The 23,545-nt window shown below is 57.5% G+C and overlaps 7 protein-coding genes across 7 annotated transcripts; all 7 read right to left on the reverse strand.

The window, feature by feature from the left end:
- Positions 1-46: 46 nt before the first annotated feature.
- SPBR_06771 (uncharacterized protein) lies at positions 47-2,230 on the reverse strand (the record flags this gene model as incomplete). Its single annotated transcript, XM_040765027.1, has 3 exons — positions 47-1,307; positions 1,399-1,756; positions 1,825-2,230. The coding sequence occupies 3 exons, from the start codon at positions 2,228-2,230 to the stop codon at positions 47-49; spliced, it is 2,025 nt and encodes a 674-aa protein (XP_040616809.1).
- Positions 2,231-4,306: 2,076 nt separating this feature from the next.
- SPBR_07195 (uncharacterized protein) lies at positions 4,307-5,780 on the reverse strand (the record flags this gene model as incomplete). The annotated part of the gene is made up of 3 exons (XM_040765449.1): positions 4,307-4,842; positions 4,906-4,978; positions 5,079-5,780. 3 exons carry the CDS (start codon positions 5,778-5,780, stop codon positions 4,307-4,309), a joined length of 1,311 nt encoding a protein of 436 aa, XP_040616810.1.
- A 2,321-nt stretch (positions 5,781-8,101) lies between these two features.
- Positions 8,102-12,652, reverse strand: SPBR_06362 (exocyst complex component; the record flags this gene model as incomplete). The annotated part of the gene is made up of 1 exon (XM_040764619.1): positions 8,102-12,652. The coding sequence occupies one exon, from the start codon at positions 12,650-12,652 to the stop codon at positions 8,102-8,104; it is 4,551 nt and encodes a 1,516-aa protein (XP_040616811.1).
- A 129-nt stretch (positions 12,653-12,781) lies between these two features.
- Positions 12,782-13,377, reverse strand: SPBR_07884 (uncharacterized protein; the record flags this gene model as incomplete). The annotated part of the gene is made up of 2 exons (XM_040766138.1): positions 12,782-13,183; positions 13,324-13,377. 2 exons carry the CDS (start codon positions 13,375-13,377, stop codon positions 12,782-12,784), a joined length of 456 nt encoding a protein of 151 aa, XP_040616812.1.
- Positions 13,378-14,173: 796 nt separating this feature from the next.
- SPBR_07754 (aspergillopepsin) lies at positions 14,174-14,983 on the reverse strand (the record flags this gene model as incomplete). Its single annotated transcript, XM_040766008.1, has 1 exon — positions 14,174-14,983. The coding sequence occupies one exon, from the start codon at positions 14,981-14,983 to the stop codon at positions 14,174-14,176; it is 810 nt and encodes a 269-aa protein (XP_040616813.1).
- A 2,157-nt stretch (positions 14,984-17,140) lies between these two features.
- Positions 17,141-19,219, reverse strand: SPBR_06829 (uncharacterized protein; the record flags this gene model as incomplete). The annotated part of the gene is made up of 1 exon (XM_040765085.1): positions 17,141-19,219. The coding sequence occupies one exon, from the start codon at positions 19,217-19,219 to the stop codon at positions 17,141-17,143; it is 2,079 nt and encodes a 692-aa protein (XP_040616814.1).
- A 2,195-nt stretch (positions 19,220-21,414) lies between these two features.
- On the reverse strand, positions 21,415-22,665 carry SPBR_07369 (uncharacterized protein; the record flags this gene model as incomplete). Its single annotated transcript, XM_040765623.1, has 1 exon — positions 21,415-22,665. One exon carries the CDS (start codon positions 22,663-22,665, stop codon positions 21,415-21,417), a length of 1,251 nt encoding a protein of 416 aa, XP_040616815.1.
- Between the last annotated feature and the right edge of the window lie 880 nt (positions 22,666-23,545).

Genomic DNA, 23,545 nt, shown 5'->3' on the forward strand with positions numbered 1-23,545 from the left:
TAAAGATTTTTTTGACCTATGTGTTATCAAAGGCCACAGTGAGAGCTCACGCGTTCGTGTGGTTTCCGTTGGGGTGCTGTGGCACCTCCTGTTGCGGTGCCATGGCCGAGAGCTGGTGCTCACCGGGCTGGTCCGGCAGACTGGCCTCTGCGAGGACGTTCTCCTCGTCCTTGGTCGTCACACCAGGGCGCGTCTGGTTGGCAAAATGGTCGTCGTCGCCGCGCGTGCGCTTCTCGCGAACAATCGGCTTGCGGAACAGCAGGCTCCAGAGGTAGGGCGTGTTGGTAATCTCATGCGAGTCGTCCTTGAGAATCCAGACGTTGCCTAGAAGCGTCGTCAGGCCCACGCACACCCACATGAAGGGAATAATGGCGATGAACGCCCACATGATGGCATTGCGGATGGTGGCGACGTCGGTTGATGCGCCGCCCTTATTGTTGAAGACGGTCGACATGAGCGTCAGCGTGACGGTGCCGCCAAAGGGCATGGCAAAGGACACGATGCAGGTGATGGCGGCAGTCGCCTTGGGGAAGAAGGCCAGGCCGTGCAGCGAGCCGGGATTCATGCGAAGGCCGACGCCGTGGCCAGACAGGGCCATCATGCCGTAGACAAGGCTGCTTTTCTGAGCGTGCACGGCATAGGCCAGCACGGTGATGCCGACAGCCGACGTGATAGCGCCCAGCAACAGAGGGTAGATGGTCTGGCGGGGCCAGACGTTGGAAGCGAACATGGCAGAGTACGCACCGACACCCAGGCCAGGCAAAAAGTACAAAAGGGAAAGGCCTGCCTTGCTCGAGCTGTTGCCTTCGACGAGAGCAAAGTACAGGTCCAAAAAGTACAGGTTGGCGAACATGGCGGAGCCGAGACTAAAGTTGATCCAGAAGAGCAGTCCAATGTCGCGCTTGCTAAGGAGCTCCCACGGGATCATGGGGCGCTGCGTGGGGAAGACGCGGGCGACGGCAAGGCCGGGACTCATGAGGTATTCGTAAACAATCCAAGCGACGGTCAAGACAAAACCAACCACAAGAGGAGCGAGGACGTGGGCGGTGTTCCAGCCAAAGCTGCTGCCGCCCCAGGTGAGAGCAAGAATGATGAGCCCCAGACCCCAGAGGAACAGGAACTGGCCGCCAAAGTCGAGGGTGCTGATGCGGGCCAAGAAGCGGCCATGGTGGGTCGAGACGTCGTGGCGCTGCAGCTCGGGCAGCGGCTGAGGGCCGAGAAGATCGTGGCGGAGGAGGACGATGACCATGATGATGGCCACGACGGCCACGGGCAGGTTGATGGCAAAGCACCAGCGCCAGTTTGCTCTGAGTGCGTGTTAGTACAGTTGCCACATGTGCAAGTCATGCAAGATTGTCTAGATGGACATCCAGACGAGGCAAGACCAGCAGAACGTACTCGGTGAGGTAGCCGCCGATGACGGGCCCGACACTAAAGCTAAAGGCCGAGATGAGCGCAAAGAGTGTCCACTGCAGGGCATACTCCTTGAGCGAGACGCGGTCGGCCAGAATCGTGCGCACGCAAATGTTGATGCCGCTGGCACCGATGCCCTGCAGGGCGCGGCCGAGCAGCAGCACGCCAAAGGCATTGGTCGGCGCACCGGTGCAGATGGCTGAGCCGATGAGCATGATGACGAGCGTGGCGTGCATGGTGGCGTGGCGACCAAAGATGTCGGCCGTTTGGCTCCAAAAGGGCAAAAAGGCGGCAGACGTCAGGTTGAACGCGGAGATGATCCAGTTGAGTTGTGCAATTTGGTCTGAGCGGTATGGTCAGTGGAGGCAAAGAGAGCACGGAGATGCGGCGTAGATAAAGTCCTGGACGTACTAAAATCAGAGGCAATAAAGGGCAGTGCCGAGGCGACAATGGTCGTGTCGAGACCCTGCAGTGTGAATGGCATCATGAGGCCGAAGATCACCTTGAGGCGGTAGATGCGCCGGCGCTTCTTGGCGGCCTTCTCCTCGGGCGTTGGCACGGCCTTCTTGGTCTTGGACCTCGTCGTCTTCTCCGTGGCGGCCGTGGGCTTCGTGCCCGGTTGCAGGGGCTCGATGGACTCGCCACGGCCGGGCTCGTCGCCGGCCACGACACCATCGCGGCTCACGGGTACGCCATTGATGTTGCTGGCCAGTCCGGAGGCAGCAGCTGCTGGTCTCTGGTGCTCCTCCTCCTCTGCCTCTTGCAGTTCGCGCTTCTCCTGGCGCTTTTTCTTGTAGTACTTGTAAGCAAAGTACATGGTGAGGACGATGGATGTGGGTTAGTAGTGGCGGTGGCAGTGATGGCAGTGATGCCAGTGGTGATGGTGTGAATCGATTGAAGGGATGCAGTTGAGATGTTGCGTTGGTGATATCAAGAGATGGGCGATGCTGGTTGTCTCCCCCAGGGGTGCGAGAGTATTTATGTTTTATATTTTGAAATGTAGACGGTGAATGATGGTAAAGGGGCAAGATATCAATAAAGGGCCCAAGGCAACGAAATGAACGATGACGAACAACAAAACTGTGATGTGGAGGACGAACCAAGTGGACGGGGTTGACCGAGGAAGCAAAACACAGCGCGATGCCCAAAAGGGGTATTAGAATGCGAGAAGCGTAGGGAGAGGGTAGGCGCAGCTCAACATGCGTATCGTTCTTTCCCTACCAACTCAGCTGCCTGGGGGGGAGGAAGGTGCGATCAACCGCGATGCCCAATGCAGAACGACCCACAAGAAAAAAGCTTAAATCTCCCTAGCATTTTGGCAGGTGCGAATCAAAGAAGTGTCATAAGAAATGAAGGGCAAGGGCAAGGGAAAGGGTTTGTTTGGAGAGGGTGTGATCCATGCGCCCAGGTACCAGTGTACAATTGTACCTCCACTCTACCTTGCAGACAGCCTTGTGGCTGTGAACCAAGCGAGCGCTATTTTGTGTTTGGACTGAGCTAAAGCAGATTGGACAAAAACTGGCCAAAGTGCCGATACCCATGACAAAGAAGGAGAGATGGCCTTTCAGCTTCAGCAGCAGCAAGAAGGCCGTTGGCGCTAACGTGTTGTGCCGTTGGAAGTAAGCCGACTAACACGGAAGGCGCAATGCATGACACGGCAGGCACGACGAGACAGTCACTGGTGAGCGGGAAGGAGCAGATGAGAACTCAACGCGCAGCCACAAACAGGCTGTCATTTCAGAGACATGGGACTGCTCAGAACGAAATACGAAGTACGACGGCGTGGCATGTATTCAGTACCAGAGTACCTTTCTTTTGTAACTGACTTGCGATGCTGTATGAAGGGGCTGGCTGATGCGGGAAAGAACGTGCAATCACAGAGCACTGCGAAATACGACATTAAGGGCTGAAGAGCAAGAGCGATCCGGGGCCCAAGCCATGCCACCCCAACACGGGAAGTGGAGCGCTGTCATCCAAAGGTTTTTTTCTGCGTCGTTGGAAAACCCGAGGAAGGAAGAAAGGACCACAGAACCAACACTCGCGCCATGGTCCCTAATTGGGTTTGGCGGGAAAGAGCGACGGGACGTTCTGTGGGGCCTTGGGCAAATGGTGTTGGAAGCGACGAGGCAACTGAAGGCCGGCATTGGGTCTAGTCCGTTTTGGGCTTTACAATGCGAGTTTCGAAATCCACTTCCACAGATCATCGTGAGACGACGGCAACCAGCCCCAGGCTACACTTTTGTCCTTGCACTTTGCATTTCGAATTCCCTTCGCTTTCGTCGCCAGGCTATGCACGTGCCGTAATCACGACAAATCTGTGACGAGGCCCGTCGGTTCTTGTCGCCTGCTTGGCGCTGCTACGTCTTCCCGAAAAGGAAGAACAACGCGAACTCGTGTAGAATCTGTCGCGGATGTGGATGATTACGCCGACGAAGTCAACAGTGGACGTCCGCATGGCATGGTATGTAGTGTCTTTTGATCCTCTAGAAGGTACCGAGGCACGACGCGACAAGAAACCCTCGTCCTGACGGATGTTGTCCCGTCTGGAATGGCCTTACTATTCTCGACAATATGTGGACCAACATAGCCGTACATAAGTGGCACTTCCCGACTGCAATAGCATAGTGCCAGGCAACAGCTTTTATGTTCATCTTCGGCACTAAACGCCCCCGGAGAATGATGGCGACGACGTCAACAGTCCCACGTCACTACGAAAGACGGGCCAAGCATACTGGTCGTATTTATTCGAAAAAAAAGGCCGAGCTACAACGTCCTAAACCAACCATCCTTTGACGTTTCTCACTCGTTCTCCGCGGGTTTTCCGCCAAATACCACATTTCGATCCCTGGATTATGAAATCATTCGCTCCGCCATCAATCACTCCAACTCATCCTCACTTCTTTGACAGGATAAAGATCTCGCCCTCGGCCGAGTTGTCGCTGCCGACAAACAGCCCGCGGCCCGCCGGGTCCCAGGACGCCGCCGTCAGGCGGATGCAGTTGCTCGTGGTCAGGCCGTTGGCCGTGCACGAGCCCGGGTTCGAGGCGGCCCAGATGTCGTTGTAGCCCTTCATGCTGTCGGCGGGCGCGACGGGGTCGTAGTTGCCGTTGCCGAGCTTGGTGAAGGGAATCTGGACGACCTTGAAGCCCGTGGCCGGCTGGCGGTCCCAGGAGCCGTGGAAGGTGACGTACATGTTCTTGGCGTCGTCGTCAAACGTGTTCATGATGGGCGCGCTGTGGGCCTGGAAGGTGAGGCGCGGGCCCTGGGCCTTGCCGTTGCAGGTCTCGTCCGAGTAGCTGCTGTTGGGCGCGAGCACAAAGTGGCTGCCGGTCTTGAGGACCTTGTTGTCCGAGAACGCCGACGGGTCCCAGACGGCGAAGCACTGCGGGTAGCCGTACCAGGCGTCACGGACCTTGAGAGGATCGCCGACTGGAGGTGTTAGTACGACCGGTGGCCCCCCACATTTTATTTTCGCTCAAGAGGATGACTCACGGTAGTTGAGCTTCTCGGCCGGGTTGTCCTTGTGGATGTCCGTGCGGCGGCCGCTCACCGTGCGGGTGAAGTCCTACGACGCAGTATCAGCAGGCGCTCACGCAAATAGACGCGTCGCTCACGACTCGTTTCTGACGTTTCTCACGACCCCCCCACGCTTTCACTTCACTTACATCGCCGCTGTTCTCGACACCCCAGATGTGGCCGTTGGGGTCCGCCGTGAAGCCAATCTCGTTGCGCAGACCGTACCCCAGCACCTCGCCGTCCTTCTTGTAGTTGTAGCCGGCCGCCGGCGCCTTGCTCATGTCAAAGATCTTGACAATCGCGCGGCCCGTCGCCTTGTCTTGCGCGGCCATGTCAAAGTTGGCGTTGCTGCCCACCTGCAGCAGCACCAGGTTCGGCTGCGACGCCACCACCAGCAGGTTGCGCGTCGAGTGGATGCCCTGGTCCATGCCGCCAATCGCCGTCTTCTGGTCCGACACCTTCATCGTCACCGGGTCGTACGTCCACGAGAACGCCGCGCGCTCCGAGCTGGCGTACAGCGTCTTGCCGTCGGGCGTCAGCGCCAGGCCCTGGTTGAGGGCGATGTTGCTGATGAGCATCGTGGTGCTGTTGACGCAGCCGTCGGTGCCAAACGTGTGCACCGAGATGCCCTTGCCGGCCTGCGACACGAGCATGTGGCCGAGCGGGTCCCAGAGGACGACGCGCACCTGCCGGAGCCCGCCCAGGATCTTGGTGACCTTCCAGCCGTCGGCCACGGTCATGGCCGGGAAATGGGGCGCCGTGACGCCGCTGCAGGACGCCGGCAGCGGCAGCTTCGGGATGTCGGCGCTGGCCAGCCCAGCAAGGGCCGCCACGAGCAGTGTGAGACGCATGGCGGTGGCGATCCGTGGTGTGTCTCCGGAGTAGATATCAAACGCAACCGCCGATGACAATCAGAATACGAGTGGCAGAAAGGACTGGAAGGAATGAAAAAACTAGAGAAAAAACAGACAGAAAGACAGAGAGAGAGGATAGGAAGACACAATCAGCAGCACTGCAGGCCACCTTCTTTCTTGCAATCACTCGACTCGCAAGCGAGCCTGTCCACTCGTCCCATCCCCTCGTCGGGTTCATATACGCGTCTTGCCCCTACACCAGACATCAATATAAACATGGACGCCGCCCAGCCAAAAAGAGGGGACGCCTCGTCCCTATAGATTAATCAACTCTGCCCAGTCGTGACGATGACGGACGACATAAAGTACAGGCGCGGAAGCCATGCCCCGTCATTCGTGAGGAGAAGAATCGAGTGTGGCAACTTGTCAATTCGTCTTTCTATGCGAAAATGTTCTTGGTGGTCTTGTTTTACAAATAGCATGCTTCATTTGACGTGTGTGCGTAGAAAAGTCCACGATCCAAAAGCATGCTGAAGATGGACATAGCAGCATATCTACAGTACCGATAGCATGGTGGTCGTGGGCCAGCGGAAGAAAAAGAAGGTTGAGCGAGTGGAGTCTCCAAAGTCATGCCTGCCTTCGTCTCGACTTGTCATCCGGGTCAATAATCGTCTTCGAACTAGTCCTGGCCCATGTATATATAGAAATATATATACTATACATGAATATACGTATAGACCTGTCTTGCCATGCTTAGGACGGAAGTCTATATCTTATATTGTGGACCACCTCGCGTCGGCAAATGAACATCGACCCCAGTGGACTTGGCGCGGAAGAAGGATAAACGGGACTCTTGGTCGACGCATCTCCTAAAATAGGCTTTTCGTCTTTCACCCAGTGCCAAGGGCCTCTCCTGTCTTGGACATAGTTTTGCAAGATACAAATATCGCATACAGACCGCATAACAATGGACGTCGGCATCGGCTCGGAGAAAAAGGACGGCATGCCAAAAACGGGTGCGATGATTTGTGGAGAGTGACTGGGGCTGGCCACATTTCTAGCCGGTGGTCGAGAAGATTCGAAATTGTGGAGGAAGCAGAGAGAAGAGTAAGCCAATGTCAATAGAGAAAATGGAGACGTAGAAAGAAACCTCTGGAAGAAGTGAAGGGAACAAGGCGTGGAATACGTAAGAATACGAAGACGAACAAGTCAAAGAAGGGTTCGGTGTCTTGATATGTCTTAACTGATTTTTTGTAGGATGTTGTCTACCTTTTTAGGGCTCTTGGCGATGGACGGCTACGACGCAACGAATGTTTTGCCGAGCGACCTTACGGAAAAGGGATGCCCGTGTCCGGGCATTGGTTTTATTTGAGAGATCACGAGAAAATAATATTTTAGTGCGGTTTTCATTTGAAGTTCTGGGAGACTTGGGGGCATATTTCGAATCGTTTTGTTGGTATGCTTTGTTTTGGGAAATATAAATGGAAAATATTACGAAGCATACATACACGGACAAAAAATACAAAAACGAAAGAGTGAAGGGGAAACAAGTGTACAACATCTAGAATTTATCTTGATTGTACTTATTGAACAACATTATACATGTGCTCAATAAAGGTATCGAACAGCAAGTAAAAAGGAAGGCACATGCATACTTCATTTTTCCCCCAATTGAAAAACAGCCTCCGTGAGGCGAATGTCTCCGGATGAATGAGACGGGTGGTGGCCGGCAATTGCATTGTCTGGCATTGTCCCCGACCACATATTAACCCAAAAGGTATGAAGGAGGGCAACGCCACTCGTCCGGATCATTGCCAAGCCACAATGCATTGTTCCGGGTACGAGAAAGTGAGAAAATGTAAAGGCCCAAAACATAAAGGGACTCTGATTTCCAGATCGGGCATACAACCTCCCCTTTTCTCGTTTGCACCTTGTTCGGATCACGGAACAGCTGGTGCCAGAATTGCCTTGGTGTGATGATGCAAAGAGATGGGAGCGAATGTACGGAGCATGCAAAATGACGTTTGTGGACAAACAGGATACAGGAAAACGCCGTTTCAATTGTCGACACACCCAATGGATCGAAGTGGTTTCTGCCCAACGAGACGATATGATAACAGGACACAGAGAATCGAAAAAAGAACAACATGCAGTGAAACATGGACATGAAAACAAATAAAAACGAAAAATATACATTATGGCCACACATCATGGCCATACGCACCGTCCCAGATAGGCACGGTCCGCTACCCAAACCAACAGACGTTCATTGACGGCTTGCACCCCTTCGCTTTTGTACTCTGTCGTGTCGACAGTGTTTACCGGCCCCCGGCGATGGCAAAGGCCTGCTTGACCTCGGCCCGCGGCCACTCGTACAGCACGTCGCCGCCGTAGACGTTGGTCGTGATGCTGCCGATGCGGTTCTCGACGTTTGTGTAGAACGCTTCGCATTCGCGCACAACGTAGTTGACGAGGCTGTTGTCGTTGTTGTTATTGCTGTTGCTGTAGCTGCTGCTGGTGGGCAGCGACGTGGTGGAGGCCGAGGCCATCGTCGCCGCCAGGGCCGACGCCTGCTCGTCGTCGGCGCTGCTAAAGTGCTTCTCGACACGCTTGCGGAGCGTCTCGATGCCCTTGCGGACCTCCTTGGCGTCGTAGCTCCCCAGCACCTTGTTGAACATGGCCTTGGAGTTGCTGGGCTGCGCGGCCACGGCGGTCGGCGGGCGGCCCGCGGCCAGCTGCGCCTCGACGTTCTCCAGGTGCTCCAGCAGGCGGCCGAGCGGGCGGCGCATGACGGCGTTGAGGTAGAGGCCCATGTGCTCGGTCAGCTCGGCGGCGGCGCGCTCCTTCCACTTGTCCAGGACGGGCAGGCCGCGCGGGTTGTCGACGTCCTCGAGGTAGTGGTTCATGTTTTCAATCAGCAGGATGTGGAAGTTGAGGGCTTCCTTGTCCTCCGGGTCGGCCGAGCCGGCGGCCGCGACCGTCATGGTGGGGTTCTCGCGCGCAATGACCTTGAGCGAGTCAAACATGGACTGCAGGATCCGGTCGTACTCGCTGTCGACGGTGCGGCGCACGCCCAGGTGCGGGTCGACGTCGGCCAGCATGTTCTCGACGGCCGCACTGAAAAAGGGGAAGATGCGCATGAAGCCAATGATGCCCTTGCGCTTCTTGATTTTGACTTTGGTTTCCTCGATGGCGCGGATCTGCTCGTCGACAAACTTGCGGAACCGGCCCTCGAGCGTGCTGTGGAGCTTCTGCAGCGTGTTGTTCAAAAACTCCTGGTTGGACTGCGCCGTCTCGGCCATCTTGCGCTCCAGCGTGGCCATGACGCCGATGCCCTGCAGCGCCTCGGTCGCCAGCACCCAGTCAATCAGGTTCTGCAGGTCCTGCTCGAGGAACGAGAACACCGCCTCCATGGCGCGCGTCACCCGGCGTGCCGTCTCCCGGTGCGGCTCCATGGGCCGGTACCGTCGCAGGTCGCCGCCGCGGCGCTCGGCCGGCCGCGACGCGGCCACCACGTCGGCAAAGTCGGCCTGCTGCAGCGTTGTGGCGTGGAACATGTCGATGATAAAGTTCTGCTCCATCTGCACGAGCGGCAGCAGCTCGTCGAGCACGCTGGCAAAGACTTCGTACGGGTGGTTGCGGCTGTCGCCGGTGGTCTTTTCCAGATGGTTGCGGTTGCCGCCGCTGCTACCGCTGCTGTTGCTGCCGCCGCCGCCGCTGCTGTTATCGCCCAGCGGCGAGCGCAGCGATCGGGCCAGGGTCTGGCTGCGCTTGACGGTCAGCTTGCGGGCCGCCGTGGCGATCCCCTCGTCCTTCTTTTCCTGGAGGGACGTAAACAGGAGGTCGCTGTCGTCGCTCGAGGCTTTGCGGGCGTTCTTCTTCCAGACCATGAGCAGGTCGCGGAACTCGGACTTGTAGACCGGGTGGCTCTTGTCCTCGTAGATCTGGATGATGCGGTTCCAGTTGGGCGGGTCCGCGTCGCGCGCATACAGGATCAGGGGGCTGTACTTCCAGAGCAGGTCGCGGCCGACGTCGTGGTTGCGCGGATCGACCTTCTTGGCCAGCGCGCCCTCCATGGCCTTGCGGGTCACCGCAACGGCCTGGTCGAACTCGGTGGCCATGAAGATGACGAGGCGGCGCAGGAACGTGTCGCTCTCGGCCGAGTACATTTCCTTCTTCTCGCGGACGACGCGCATCTGGCCGAAATCGGCGTTGAGCGCGCCAGGTCCGTCGCCCGCTGTGTCCTCGAGCTTGGCCAGGGCAGTGTCCGCACCACCACCTCCGCCGTGGGCGCCGTGGACGCCGTTGCCCGTGCCGTCGCTGCCCATGTTGGGATTGATCTTGGACATGGCCTTGTAGAGCGTGACGAGGGCGGTCTCAATCTCCTCGATGCCGCTGGGCGTCTCGAGCGGCGCAACGCGCAGGGCCTCGAGGTCCTGGGCGGTAATGGCGCAGGTGTCGAGCAGCGACTCGAGCTCCTTGCGCAGCAGCTTCTGGTTGGCCGCCTGGACTTGCAGGCCCTGGCCCTGGGCCTCGATGTAGGCAATGTCGTCCGACAGCGTCGACAGCTCGACGCTGTAGAGCGTCAGCAGGTTGTCGAGCTCCTCGCACTCGTCCATGGCGTCGTCGATGCCTTTTTTGATGGCCTCGACGCGTTCGTCCTCCGCCTGGAAGCGCGACAGCCAGCCGCCGGCCTGGGCCCGGTTGAGTTCGCGGTCCAAGTCGATCTTGAGGTCGTCCATGTTGACGGTGCGCATGTGGTCGCCGGGCACCCAGCCAAAGTAGTCGAGCCACTTGGCGAATTCGGCGCCGCGCTTGTCCATGATAGACGGGTCCACACCGAGCGTCGCGAGGTACTTGGCGTCGTTGCCAGCAATGATGGACTTGCGCGGTCCAAGGTCGGCGACAGCGGCAGGCTTTGCGGCAGGCGCCACCTCCTTGACGGCCGCCTGCATGCTTGACGGCCGGCTGGAGTTGGGCACGGTAATCTTGACTTCGGGAATCGACCGTACGGAGGACCGCTGGGGTGTTTTGGGCGGAACGTCGGGGGCGGTGGTTGCCTCTGGCGCGGGATCCTTTGGCTTCTCCGCCGAGACGGGCCGGGGTGGCGCGGGCACGACGCCTGTGATACCGTCGGGACCGTCCGGGGTCTTGGCTTGGGCCTGGCGCAGGCGGTCGCCGGCACCGCCCGGACGCGGCTTGAACGCGTTGGCGGCGGTGGCCGCCTTCCAGAAGGCGTTGGCAATGTCGCCCTTGGACTTTTTCTTGATCATGGGCCCCAGGCCGGGACGGTTGTCTTCGGGTTCGGCGGGAGCCGGTGGCGGCGTGGGTGCAGACTCGGCTGGTGGTGGTGCCGACGAGGCGGGTACGGAAGACGCTGCTGTCGCGGCACCGACAGCAACGGCGGCGGTTGGCAAGCCGGACGACTGCGGCGGCTGAGGGAGGGCTTGGGTCGGAGGAGGAGAGGCGGCCGAGGCCGCGTAGGGTGAGCCGTTCGCATTCATGGGATTGGGGTTGCGTAGGGGTGGTGGGGCCATCTCGGACGTGCGGCCGGGCGACGAGCCGCCGTCTTGGAAGGGCGAGGAGCGATTGGAGCTGCGCGGCGGAGGCACGACGTTGCCGCCTGGCCCACCAGGCCCACCAGGGCCACCAGGGCCACCAGGGCTGATGGGGCGGCCATCACGCGACCGCGTCGAGCTCATAAGCGGTGCGGGCACGAGGCCGTCGTCGGCCAGACCTTGTGGGCGCGAGGGGTCCATGGGCGGGCGTTTCCGTTCGGGTGGCGGCTTGGTTCCGGTTCCGTCGGGTGTTATTGCGGGGCTGTCGGCCAAAGTCGATGGGGCACCGTTCGCACTGATGGGACCGTTGCGGGAGCGCGGTGGCAGGCTGTTGCTGCCGTCGTCGCTGCGGGCGGTCAGCGAAGCGGCCACAGACTCCTGGCTCTTGTTGCTGCCGGCAAGGCGTCGCAGGGCGGCCTGGTTGGTGGACCGGCTCGAATCAATGCTGGTGGCAGGAGAGGCCGCGCCGCCGTTGACGAGCATCGCGTTGCGGTTGCGGAAGTCAGCAGAGCCCATCGATCCCATGGATCCCTTGGAACCCATCGATCCATAGGCTCCACCCGACGACGAAGGCCCGCCGGCGGACATGGGTTCGCGAGCGGACAGCGGCGGCGGTGGTGTTGGCTGAGGCAGTGGCTGTGGTGGTTGCTGCTGCTGCTGCTGCTGCTGTTGGTTCTGGAGCTGGGCTGGCGGCCTTGTTGCGGATGTGGGGGTGGTCGTCGCCGAGGCGGCGGTCGTCGGCAGCGGGCGGCGCTGAGCGCCGCCCTGGACCTGCTCCAGCTCATAAGGGTCGAAGCCGGTCAGGAGCGGGACCTTGCCGCCGGAGTACTTGCCGTAGATCTTGAGGAGGCTCGCGATGAAAAAGCGCTTCTCCTTGTCGGTCTGGGCCTGCCAGTAGTAGGGCTTGCCGAGAGTGATGAGGAAGCCGACGTTGCCGGCCCAGGCGCGAAAGTCGGCGCTGACGTTGGCAGCGGTGTAGGACTCGATGGCCGACAGGTCGTTGAGGTCCCAGGTCTTGCCAATGGAAAAGGTGCCATTGGGGTTCTCCTTGGACTTGTGCACACGGACGCGGCCCGACTTGCGGACGGCGACGATGATGACGCGGTTTTTCTCCGAGTTGGGGGTTCGACTTTGGGGCGGTGGGGGGGTGGTCGGATGCGAGGAGTACTCCTGGATCCTGATGTGCGTGATGTAGGTCTCGATGACGGAGCCGTCGTCGTCTTTCTTGTTGAAGCAGCTCTCGACGATGCGGCGCTTCTCGTCCTCGAACCGCTCGGCCCGGCCGATGTCGCGGCCGCCCGGCATTGCCATGGTGGCGGAGGCGTGGGGTCGGTAGTGTACGTGTGTCGTGGGTGGTAGATGAGGAGGGCGAGAGGCGAGAGACGAGAGGCGAGAGGCGAGAGCGTTGGAGACTCGCCAGCGGTCCCCTTCCTATCCGGATCAGATCGACGAGGCGGGCGGGCGGACGGGCTGCAGCATCTTTGTGCGCAGTCGGCGGGGCACAGTATCGCGACGCAGAGCCGTGAGGGTCGAGGATCGTGTCAATTGCTCGTGGTGATGCTGGGCAGCGAATGTCGTGATGATTCTCGCAATGTCTGTCGAGACGGTCGAGTCGTCGCGGGGGCGCACGGGCGTCAGGGGAACCGGGCCGCGCTGCAGGTCAATCGCCCACCGGTGAGCACGACGCGAGGCGACAAACAGGAGCGACAATGCAGAAGGGCGAAAGGCGATGCAGTCGGTGCGTGCACAAGTGGTGGCTGTCAGCGTGGAGGTAGATGACGACGTGTGGCAGCGATGGTGGAGGAGGCGGAGGACGAGGTGGTGTTTGGCAGGCGTGGATGGCTGAAAATGGATGGGGCGCCGATGAGGAAAGAGCGGTTTGGCCAAGTTGCGGCAGGTGTGTGGCACGCTTCGCTCGTTTGGCGGGCAAACAGGCAGGAGCTATCCAACTTTCCACGAGGACAGAAGGCAAGAGGTCAAACGGGGTTTAGCGTGGTTTGAGCATGGAAGGGCAGGTACAGTTGGCATAGTGGCATTTTGGTGGGGCTCGAGGTACCGATGTTTTAAGAAGGAAGCGTCACTCATTTCAGACATCACAGTTACCGTCTAAAGGAACCACCAACGTTCTGAATACAGAAATTTCGCGTCCAACAGCTGTAATGATTTATGTTAAAATAAAGAAAGTTTTGTCTTTTTGTAAACAGCTCTCCTGTGTCGAAAGAATGCTGTTCTGGCAGCCACCTTGCTTGGCTGTGACTTTCCCAGCCTTGCTCCTTCCATTCCGGCTTCCTTAATGCGCCCCTATTATCGCCCCGGCAGTGCTCTTTCCGGTCCCGGTATTCCTGCTGTAAAACGTAAGTGGCTCGACCCGGGGTTGGCACCTGCCTCGTCCACAGTGTAAAAATGAAATGTATGAAATGACGCAGAAAGTGACAACGTTTGTCTATTAATTGTTATATAAAACAAGGCGGCTGGTGTAACGGGCGACATGAATAAGAACCATGGTGGCTCTTCTAATTATTTGCGTTTTTCATTGTAAGTACGGCCGTCCGAATATACATCAGAAAACACCTCGTCGACATCATCAAGATACGTTATTTTATCGAAATCGTATTGTCATGTAAACTTGTAAATATCATATAAAACCTCGGAAATCAATGTAAAACAACATTAATTACAGTAAAAGAAACCCTTGCGCCCTTGTGACTTTCAAAACAGCCCAAAAAAATCAAAAAAATCCCTGCCGATATAAAGAAACAAACAAAATGATAGCCCAAAAGAACGCACCAATACTCCGTACGTTGCCGACTTATATTCGCCCACGCTTGCCACCTATGTGTATGTACACGACACCGTCTTGCCGTACGACGTGGAGCAGTTGGTCATCACGTTGCCGTTCTGCTGCATGTTGATTATGGTCGAGCCCGTCACGCCCAGCTGCGTGCCGGACGTCTGCGTCACGCTGCAGTTGGTAAAGGTCACGGTCCCGAAGTTGGCCATGGGCTTGAGGCTGTTGCCCGTCATAAAGTCCTCGACAATCCACTCGGCATTCGCCTGGCACAGCGGCGACGACTCGCCGGAGAAGGTGTGGGCGACCGACTGGCCGGTCGTCAGGTTCTCGACGAGGACGCGGCCGGACGTGGTGCTGCTGCTGGCGGCCGTCAGCCGGACGATGTCCCCGGCGCGAATGGCGAAGTTGACAAAATTGTAGGAGTAGTCCGGGTACCACTCGTACCAGCCGTCGTAGGACACGCGGGTGCCCTGGATGCTAAAGTCGAGGCCGACCTGCAGGATGGTGTCTTGGCAGGACGAGCCGTCGATGCCGACCCAGGCCGAGGCGGCGTACTCGGTGTTGGCGTCGGCGTCCTTGGGCAGGCGCGGCGTCGGCACGGCAAAGGTGCCCGTGACGAGCTGAAAATCAACACCGTCCAGCACGGCACCGGCCCAGTTGGCGGAGTAGGTCATGGCGTTGGTGCCGTGGGTTTGGTCCTTATTCTGGCCAGCGCCGAGGCCCGTGCCGTTCACGCCGGATCCGCCCACCGCATTGAATTTGTAGGGTCCGCCCGGTCGGTGACCGGGGCCGAGGCTGACATTGGCGGCCAATTTGGGCGAGGACTTGTGTGCCCGGGCTCGGCGTTGCATGGCTCGAGGAGTCCGTGGTGCGAAGGCAACGGGCGATGCGAGGACAGAATCGGCGCCCAAAAGGGCAGCGGCTACCACAAAAAGGAGCCTCATAGCAGCGGGTGAGCGAGGTACTGTATGTTGTGAAGATGTGTTTACACACTGATCAAGGCAGAACACCAGCAGGAAGAATGGTAAGGAAGAACCGCGTAGAACGATGGCAGGCGAGGCCAGATAGGGCAACACGAGGTCGTAGGAAGACAGATGGTCGCCGAACGTCAAAAACAGGCCAGAGACTGGGGTTTGAGCAGGGCTTTAAACGATTCGGAAAGGAAATAAAAGAAAGGCCGCGTGGCTAAGACGTCGATGGCAAGGCTGGGCAGAGACAACATAAAAAGAACATAATGTGAACATTTGAATGGCGGTACGAGAAAGATGCAAAGAGCAAGGACCTCGGTATACTTTTATTCCAGGAGAGGCTGTGAATAAAAAGACGCAAAGTATCCCGAATCCCAAGAATAAACGGGGTCTAGGCGGCTTGGTCGGCGGGTCCAGCAGACCCGAGAACGAGAGAAGCATCGACATCGAGCTGCGAGAGTGGAACAAGTGAGACACATGAGCTCCGTGACGGTCTAGACGATATAGGTGGATGCGGTGGAGAAAGGGATCGTGGAAGCAAGTAAATCAAAGGCTGCAACGGCATGGCATGGGAGGTGGTTGACAACGGCATCGGAGGTAAGGAAGGGAGTACGCGTGTCCGTGGCTGTGAAAAAATGGACGAGGCTGGTCTCATGGAGAAACTGTTGTTGAATCCCCCGGGATAATGTATTGTCCGGTCACATTTTTGTGATTTTTTTATACGACATACATTTGGCAACAAAAGATCAGATAATGCGTTGTGGACGGACATAAACTAGAAGTGCATCTAAAGGTCTAAACCTTCATACTGCGGAATTCACTACTGTTGATGGTTCGCAGAAAGGAGGAGGAGTAAAAGGACGTAGTGTCATGAAGAGAAAGGCGGAAAGAGACGAAGCAAGAGAAAGAGTGGACATGAAGACCTGCCAAAGATCGCAACTTTGGAAAACAGAATGGCAAAACATGCCAGCAAAAGGTCGGGGATCTCAGGGGTCAACAACAAATCGTTTTGTTTTACAGCGCCAAATTGGCGACTCTGTGTGCAAAAGTAAACGCAAAGGCGCTAAACGACGGAGTTAGCCAAACTAGCAGCGATCATCGTTTTCAGGCGACTCACAGAAACGCAGAACGAAGCACGGCGCCGCACAACAGAGACTGGAATGAAGCAATTGCCGATCGGGCGCATCAACACGGGCTGGGAAATGGGGAAGATGCGGCTTCAAGGAAGGTCTCGAGTCTGAAATAGATGCGCAAATGCTGAGAGAAATGAGAGAATTAATTGCGAGTGCTCCAAACGACCAAAAAGAGTTGAGCGCAAACAATTGATTAAGAGTCAGCGGAACGCGAGGATGAACAAACAATAAATAACAGAGAGTAAAGAAAAGCGAAAACCGCCTGCGCTGTCGCTCCGAGCAAGTGAAGACGACGAGCAGTGAAGACGAAATATCATACAAATGCAAAGACATTTCAAAACAATGACGATGAGATGAGTTTATCGGTGGCTGGCTGTGTATTCGCATGAATACGACCGGATGATTCATGTAGGAACTTGAAGTGTGCTCTTCAGTGTGGCTGGCTGACCACCCATGAGGCTGCCGGATAATATACTCTGCGCAGAGGATGGCGCCTTTGGGAAATACATAAATGCGCCGTACATAATGCGCAGTAATGTCAGAGGCTGGAACTGCGCGTACTAATTCATTGGGCTGAGCACATATTGAAGTCTCATCCTGTCTGTCAGGCTCGCGAAGTCTACCCGACTCCGGGTCTATGGTGCGGTCGCTTTCAGTAACAAAAGTATTGAATAAAGAATAAAGACTACTCTACAAAGTAAGATATAATCAAGCTAAAACGAGTGAGAGGCGCATATAACAAAGCAGGCAACATAAACATAAAGCATCAAGAAACCAGACATCAGGCACGACCACAACGTCCAAACACCCATGGTATAAACCGCCATTAAAACGAAATAAAACAAAAAGAAGTACCGCATCACTCCGGAACACTCCGGATTTCCATCGCGTCAAAAGCGCCGCCCGCCTACTCCCTCAAGAAGATGGGGATCCCGTCCAGTGTCGTCCGGTTCTGTGCCAGTCCGTTGAGGCTGTCCCGTAATGCCATTTTGCTCTTGACGTCGTTGGCAGAGCTTGTAGAGTTTGTCGACTTTGTGTTGGCCGTCAAGTCGCGTGAGAGTACCGGCTTGTCGCTGCTGCTGGTGCTGCTGGTGCTGCTGCCATTGGTTGTAGACGCGATGCCGATGGCTGGCAATGTCGGCGCAGACTCTTTGCTCTTGTCGCGGACCGCCCGTTCGGCTGCGTCTGTCGTCACGGCCACAGCCACAATGTTCGCCTTGCCCTTGATGCTCTTGTTGCTCCCACTGCGCGCAATCTCCGTGTCAATCACCAGCGGCACGCTCTTGCTGTGGCCCGTGCCTGTGCGGCTGCTGCTGCTGCTGCTGCCACTCTCCCCGTCAACAACCTTGCGGGCCACGCCGCTGCCGGCGCCGTACTTTTCGCTCATGCCGGGCGCCGTGCCGTCGTTGCTGGAGTCTTTGCCGCTGGTCCGCCACGAGTTGCCAAACGGCAGCTGGGGCCGGAAAAACGATGCCGTGTTCGAGTCCCGCGACGACAGGTTGCGGAAGCCACCACCACCACTGTCACCGCCCCCGCCGTTGCCGCCGCGGAACCGGTTGAACAAAAAGGCCGGCGACAGCGGCGACGACAGCCCGTTGTTCCGCCGGCGGCGGCCCCACAGCACAAACATCACCGCCACCACCATGACGGCCGCCACCGAACCAACCACGGGTGCAGCGATCCAGGCGCGGCTGTTTCCGCCGCCGGTGTCCGTGGACGAAACAAGCGAGGCCGCAGCCGCTGTGGCCGTCGACGACGCAGCGGCAAGGCCCGTCACGGACCCCGCCCCAGGCGTGGCGGCCGTCGCGCTGGCGCCTGTCCCGCTCGTCGCCGTGCCCGTCGCCACACGGCCGCCCGTGAAGGAGCTGCCGCCCAGCACGGACACCGTCACCAGCTCGGTCGTCACGATGGTCTCGCTGACCGAGTTGTTGACCGACGTCACGACGGACACGACCGTCTGCGTCACGACGCTCGGCTGCGGCGGGGCCACGGTGATGACGCCGGCATTGGTCGTCGAGGTGGCCGCCGCCGCCGTGCTGTTGTCCGCACTCGACGAGTCAGCAGCGGCCACGGCGTTGCCCATGACGGCCGTGTCGACGCCCGTGTCCACTGCCGGCGCAGCAGCGCCCGTCGTCTTGAGGTAGCAGTTCTTGAAGCCTTGCACGTAGCTCGGGTCAAAGGACACGGCGCCACAGCCGCTCGTCGAGACGCACTGGTCCATGCAGTCCTGCAGAGAGGCGGCGTTGTTTTGGGTCAGATCGGCGCCAGAAATGATGTTGTTGCAGAACAGGTTGAAGCTCGTATTGCTCTGCGTGGTGGACGTGCCCAGCGAGCCGCAGTTAGACGACGCCGCCGGGAACTGCGCGATGCCGCCGTTCAGTGTCGTGGACGCTGTGGCGGCCGTGGCGGCCCCGCCGCTGGTGTCGAGGTTGGCCTTGAGCGTGCAGGTCGACCCATCAAAAGAGATGGCCTCGCATTTCGGGTGGAACGACGCACACGCGACCGTACAGCCATCAAACGTGTCCGTCGCCGTCGAGTTGATGACATCGCCGCCAACGGCCGAGTCGCAGAGCAGAGTGAACGACTGCACGGAGCCGATGGTCGTGCCGTTGGTCTGTGGGCAAGCGTTGCTCGTCGTTGAGCTGCCCCCACTGCTGCCTCCTCCGCCTCCTCCGCTGCTCCCGCTGCTTCCGCTGCTTCCGCTGCCCCCACCGCCCCCGTTGCCTCCGTTTCCACCTCCACCGAAGGGGGGGATACCGCGGCCGTTGCCATCCCCGTGTCCGAACCCACCCCGGAATCGTCCGCCACGTCCGCCAAAACCACGGCCTCCGCCTCCCTTTCCGCCACCTCCACCGCCACCTCCACCACTTCCATCACTGCCACTACTTCCATCACTGCTCCCACTTCCACTTCCACTGTCACCGCTGCTGTCCGCTCTGGCATAAACCAGCATCCCAGATGCCAGGTCGCTGCGCGGCAGGTGCATGTTGTCGAGATGTCGACGAGGACGAAAGCAGAATGTTGGCCGATGAATAAAAAGAAGTAAAAGGATTAGGAAGAAAAGTAGTGCAAATGAAGGTACGAAGTGACGAGAAAAACACGTTCAGTGATTAAAACTGTTTGTAGGTTATTGGAAGCCCGCCGTAAAAGTAAAACTGCCAGCAGTATAAGTTGTAGAAATGAACGACATGGCGCGCCGCAGAACGAACGACTGGCGACGACAAAAGAGAGGGTGCACGATGTAGAAAGCAAGAGATGCAAAAAGGAAGAAACGAGAAAGAACAAAACGGACAAAAGGACACAAGGAACGAAAGTAGGAAAAGGCAAGAAACAGAGAGACGAGAGGTGGGAGGGGGGGAGAAGAAAAGTGGGAGTGGAAGAAACAAAATCGAAAGGCGAGAGGACGTAGAAGGGGGCGGGCAGAACTGATAGCCGGCAGAGCAGCCGTGGGTGACCAGAGGGCAACAATGGCAAAACGGAACAAAACCTCCCCTGACGGCAGAACACAAAAAGGTAGTGTACTGCAGAGGCGTGACACAAACGAAGTAGGTAGGGTCGCCGATCAGGAAGGGACGTCTCGTTCAGAAGGGATGCAACAGAGACGCACTTTGCATCCTCGTCCAGCGCATCAGACGTGTCGATCTTGGAACAAGTGACAGGAGGCAAATAAGAAGGAAAGATGGAGGGTTAGGGGAAAGGACAAGGAGAATATGGAGAATAGGGAGAATTAAAGGCCGGGAGCAAAGAAACACGATCCGGTGTTGACGATGCCGAGCAAGAGGGTCATGCTCCTTTTCGTGATGCTTCGGAGGGGAAGACGTTGACAGGCACAACAAAAGACAAAAGCGGCAATTCGACCAAGACCTGTCTCAGGAACTCTGTTTGATTTCATCATGCTTCGTGCTTTGCCGTCAGTCCACTTTCCGTATGTCGTCTTGGCTCTCGCTCTGCTGTCGGCATCAAACTGGCACCTGTAGCTTCGTTCGTCTTGTCAACCCCAGACTGTGCGTGCTCGTGGTCCACTCAAACAGTCGGAGCGGATAAACACCCACCATTTAAACATGAGACGACGGTCGCGGCTGGTCGTGCTGTTTCCAAAGGGCGATCACCACCTCCATGCCGCTGCACAGACACGTGAGATGGCCAGACAAAGCATAAGCGAGAGACGAGGGCATTGTGGCTGAAAGTGTCTGTGTGTGAGAAAGAACGACACATTGCGCGGGTAGCAAATGCCCCGACAGCGAGGCTAAATCTAGGCGGTGTCAAATGTTGCATTCATCCGTTTGCCGCCATCGTCGGTTTCGTCGACAAAACAGACGACAAGAAAGGCTGACGTGCAGAGGGTGGATAGGAGGAGGAAGAGAGGAAGGGCAATCTAAAGGAGACTCAATAAAAACCCTTCACAAAACAGTTCTGAAGCCGGAAATGGAAGCGTCTCATCGTGGCGTGCAAGGCCACTTGGGATACGATACCTGGACACCCGGCGATTGAGTTGAGAGTACAGACAGAATGACAGGAGAGAGACGTCAGACAGAAACGGACGAGTCAAGAACAATAAAAGAACAATAAAAACAGATCCCCCGCACGTTCCCTCTTTTCATCGTCTCTTTCATAATGTTCGGCCAATTTTGCGATCCATTGGACTTGGAAAATGGTCGACGATAACAGGGGCAGGGCTGGAAGGTGAAAGGTAAAAAGTAAAAAGATGGGACCGACGGCTTGCAACGCTGGCAGGGCATGTTCCCTGTTTGGGTTCGTCGTCGTTGTCGCCCGCTCGGGGAAGCTCTAGAGAGTTTGGGGAACCCCGTGGGACCAAAAAGTTTAAAATGCAAAATGCATAACGCTGCGCACAGAGCGTAAAAGTGCATAAACCAGAGACGGCAGCACGCAGATCACGCAGCATGCAAGACAAGAATGGATGGTGGTGGGTGGTGAGAATTGAGCAATAAATGCAAAAAAGAGCACCAAAATATGTTTTACAACTGCCGGAGATGTCAAAAAATAAAATAGAAAAACAAAACAAATAAAAATTGCTCCAGAAAATGGTATTTGGAAAAGTAGACGAGACAAAAAAAAAAGGCAGTGAAACGCCCTCCCGACATGTCTGCTAAAATATACAAAGTCGCCATACCGCCCACATCCACAGGCGTAGACCATTCATGGCTTACAGGACCTCTCCTCTCATCGTCTGCGAGGAGCAGCATAGTCGCGTCGGGGGTTGCCGATGCCGCCCGGGCGCAGCAGCGGTTCTGTCTCTGCGGCAGCATCGCTCTCTTGGCGGTCGATGATATCGGAAATCTCGTCGGGGGTGGTGCCGTAGTGCTCGGGATGGGCGCTGTAGCGGCTGGGGGTGTTCTCGTCGAGGCGGGCGGAGCGGTAGGACAACACGCGGCGGTAGAGGGGCCGTGACGCGGTCTTGGGCGGGGCCACGCCGCCGTTGGTGCCACCGTTGGTGTTGCCATGCCCGTTCTCTGTTGCACCATAGCCGTTGCCGTTTGCGTCGGTATGTGTATGTGCGCCTGCGTTTCCGCTCACATATTCGTCCTCTGGGTACGCCCGCTGCAGCTCGTAGTACACGGCCATGGTCAGCAGCATGCCCTGCATGATGGCCGTCAACAAAAAGATGCCCCACGAGCTCCAGCCAGCCCAGCCCAGGCGTGCAAACAGACTACCAGCAAACAACAGGCCGCCCGGTGTCTGCATGCACATCATGGGGATGCTGAGACTGCCGACGTGCTTGAGACGGTAGGTTGTGTAGATTTGTGGAAAGTACTGGATGGCAGCCAGCAGCGCCGCCATCAGTCCAAGCGTATTGGCCCAGCCGGACAGCGCCCGGGGTGCGACGGCGGCCAGGACGGCCGTGACGACAATGACAACGAGGCCGTGCACAAAACAGGTGCAGGCCACCAGCACGGCCGTCTGCCAGCGGGGCTGCTCGTTGCGAATCTCGTCTTCCGGGAGGGGGACGGCGGCGTCGTCGTAGCGAAAGAAGACGAGAAAGAGCACGAGGATGAAGGCGAAGCACAGCCACTGCACGCCCAACTGAGCAATTCCGAGCAGGCCAGCCAAGCAGTGCAGGGTGTCGAGCTCGTGGCAGCAGGCGACGTCCTGGCGGGACTGGGGCAGGGTCAGGATGTTGGCAAAGCCGGAAGTGGCCGAGGTGACGCCCAGGAGGACAAAGTAGGGCGAGATGCCTTCCGAGGTGCCACGGGCAATGATGCGCCAGTGCTGAGGAAGGTACGAAACGAGCATGCCGACGAGGATGAATCTAAGCACGTTAGCACCAGGGTAAAGAGTGATCGCCGGCCGTCGCAGCTGTTTGTTTCGGCACTTTCGAACGTACATGGACACAATGAGGTTCATGACGCCAGGGGCGCGCAGGTCGTCGCAGCGCGACGATAAGTCGGGCGAGCCCAGGAGTAATGCGTCCATGGCGATGTGAGACGAGGTGGAACGCCGAGTTGAGAGGCAAAGGCGAGGCCTTCTGTCGTCGTGTGTGTTGGATGTCGTTCGGATCCGGCGGCTATTTCGAGAATCGATGTGCTGCAGGGGCTGGTGTAGTCAGCTACTGGGCGAAGGCGGGCAGGTAGTTGATGCGGCTGGGCGTTCGGCCGGCACCATAAAGGTGCGCGACGAGGCGTACAGGAGATTACACTGCTCCTTAGAATGTCGGCGGATGATGCGGGACCGAGCGAGAGAGAGAGAGAAGCAAAAGACAAGAGAAAGGGGAAAGGAGAAAAGGAGAGGCGGAAACGAAGAGATACGAGAATCAGATTGAGTTGGGGATGGGGCAGGAGCATGTGGACAAAGGAAGGCGCGAGTGGGTTGAAACAAGCCCCAATCCCAACTTGGCAATAGCGGCTAGGCAGGAATCGCCCAACCAAACGGCGCCTCGTGGGGTTCTGAAAGGAAAGAGCAGCTCTCCGCGGCAGAGCGCGACAAAAGTGCGCTACAAGGCTACTCGTTGTGCGCAACATCCAGTGTCAATTAGTGGGCCATGCTTATGTGAGCCGCTAAGAACGGAAATGCTCCGTAGTCCGGTAGGGCGGGGAAGTAAGGCTTGAAGACGGAAGGCGCAACGGAGCCGCCCAAACACTTTTTTGTTAAGACATAAGGCGGTGACAACCAGCGCAGAAAAGACAAATATAAAATATACAAAATAGACAAAAGACAAAGGGACAAAAAGACGGTCACCTGGGCTGAAAGGCGGTCGAGATGGGCCAAGGGCCTCAGCATATCGAGCATGGCATGGCAATGTGTCGTCATATGGCCTTTGCGAGTCACATGCGTTTGAGACCACGACGTCTTATGC

The sequence above is a fragment of the Sporothrix brasiliensis genome, assembly GCF_000820605.1.
Source record: "Sporothrix brasiliensis 5110 chromosome Unknown Cont20, whole genome shotgun sequence".
Lineage (NCBI taxonomy): Eukaryota > Fungi > Ascomycota > Sordariomycetes > Ophiostomatales > Ophiostomataceae > Sporothrix > Sporothrix brasiliensis.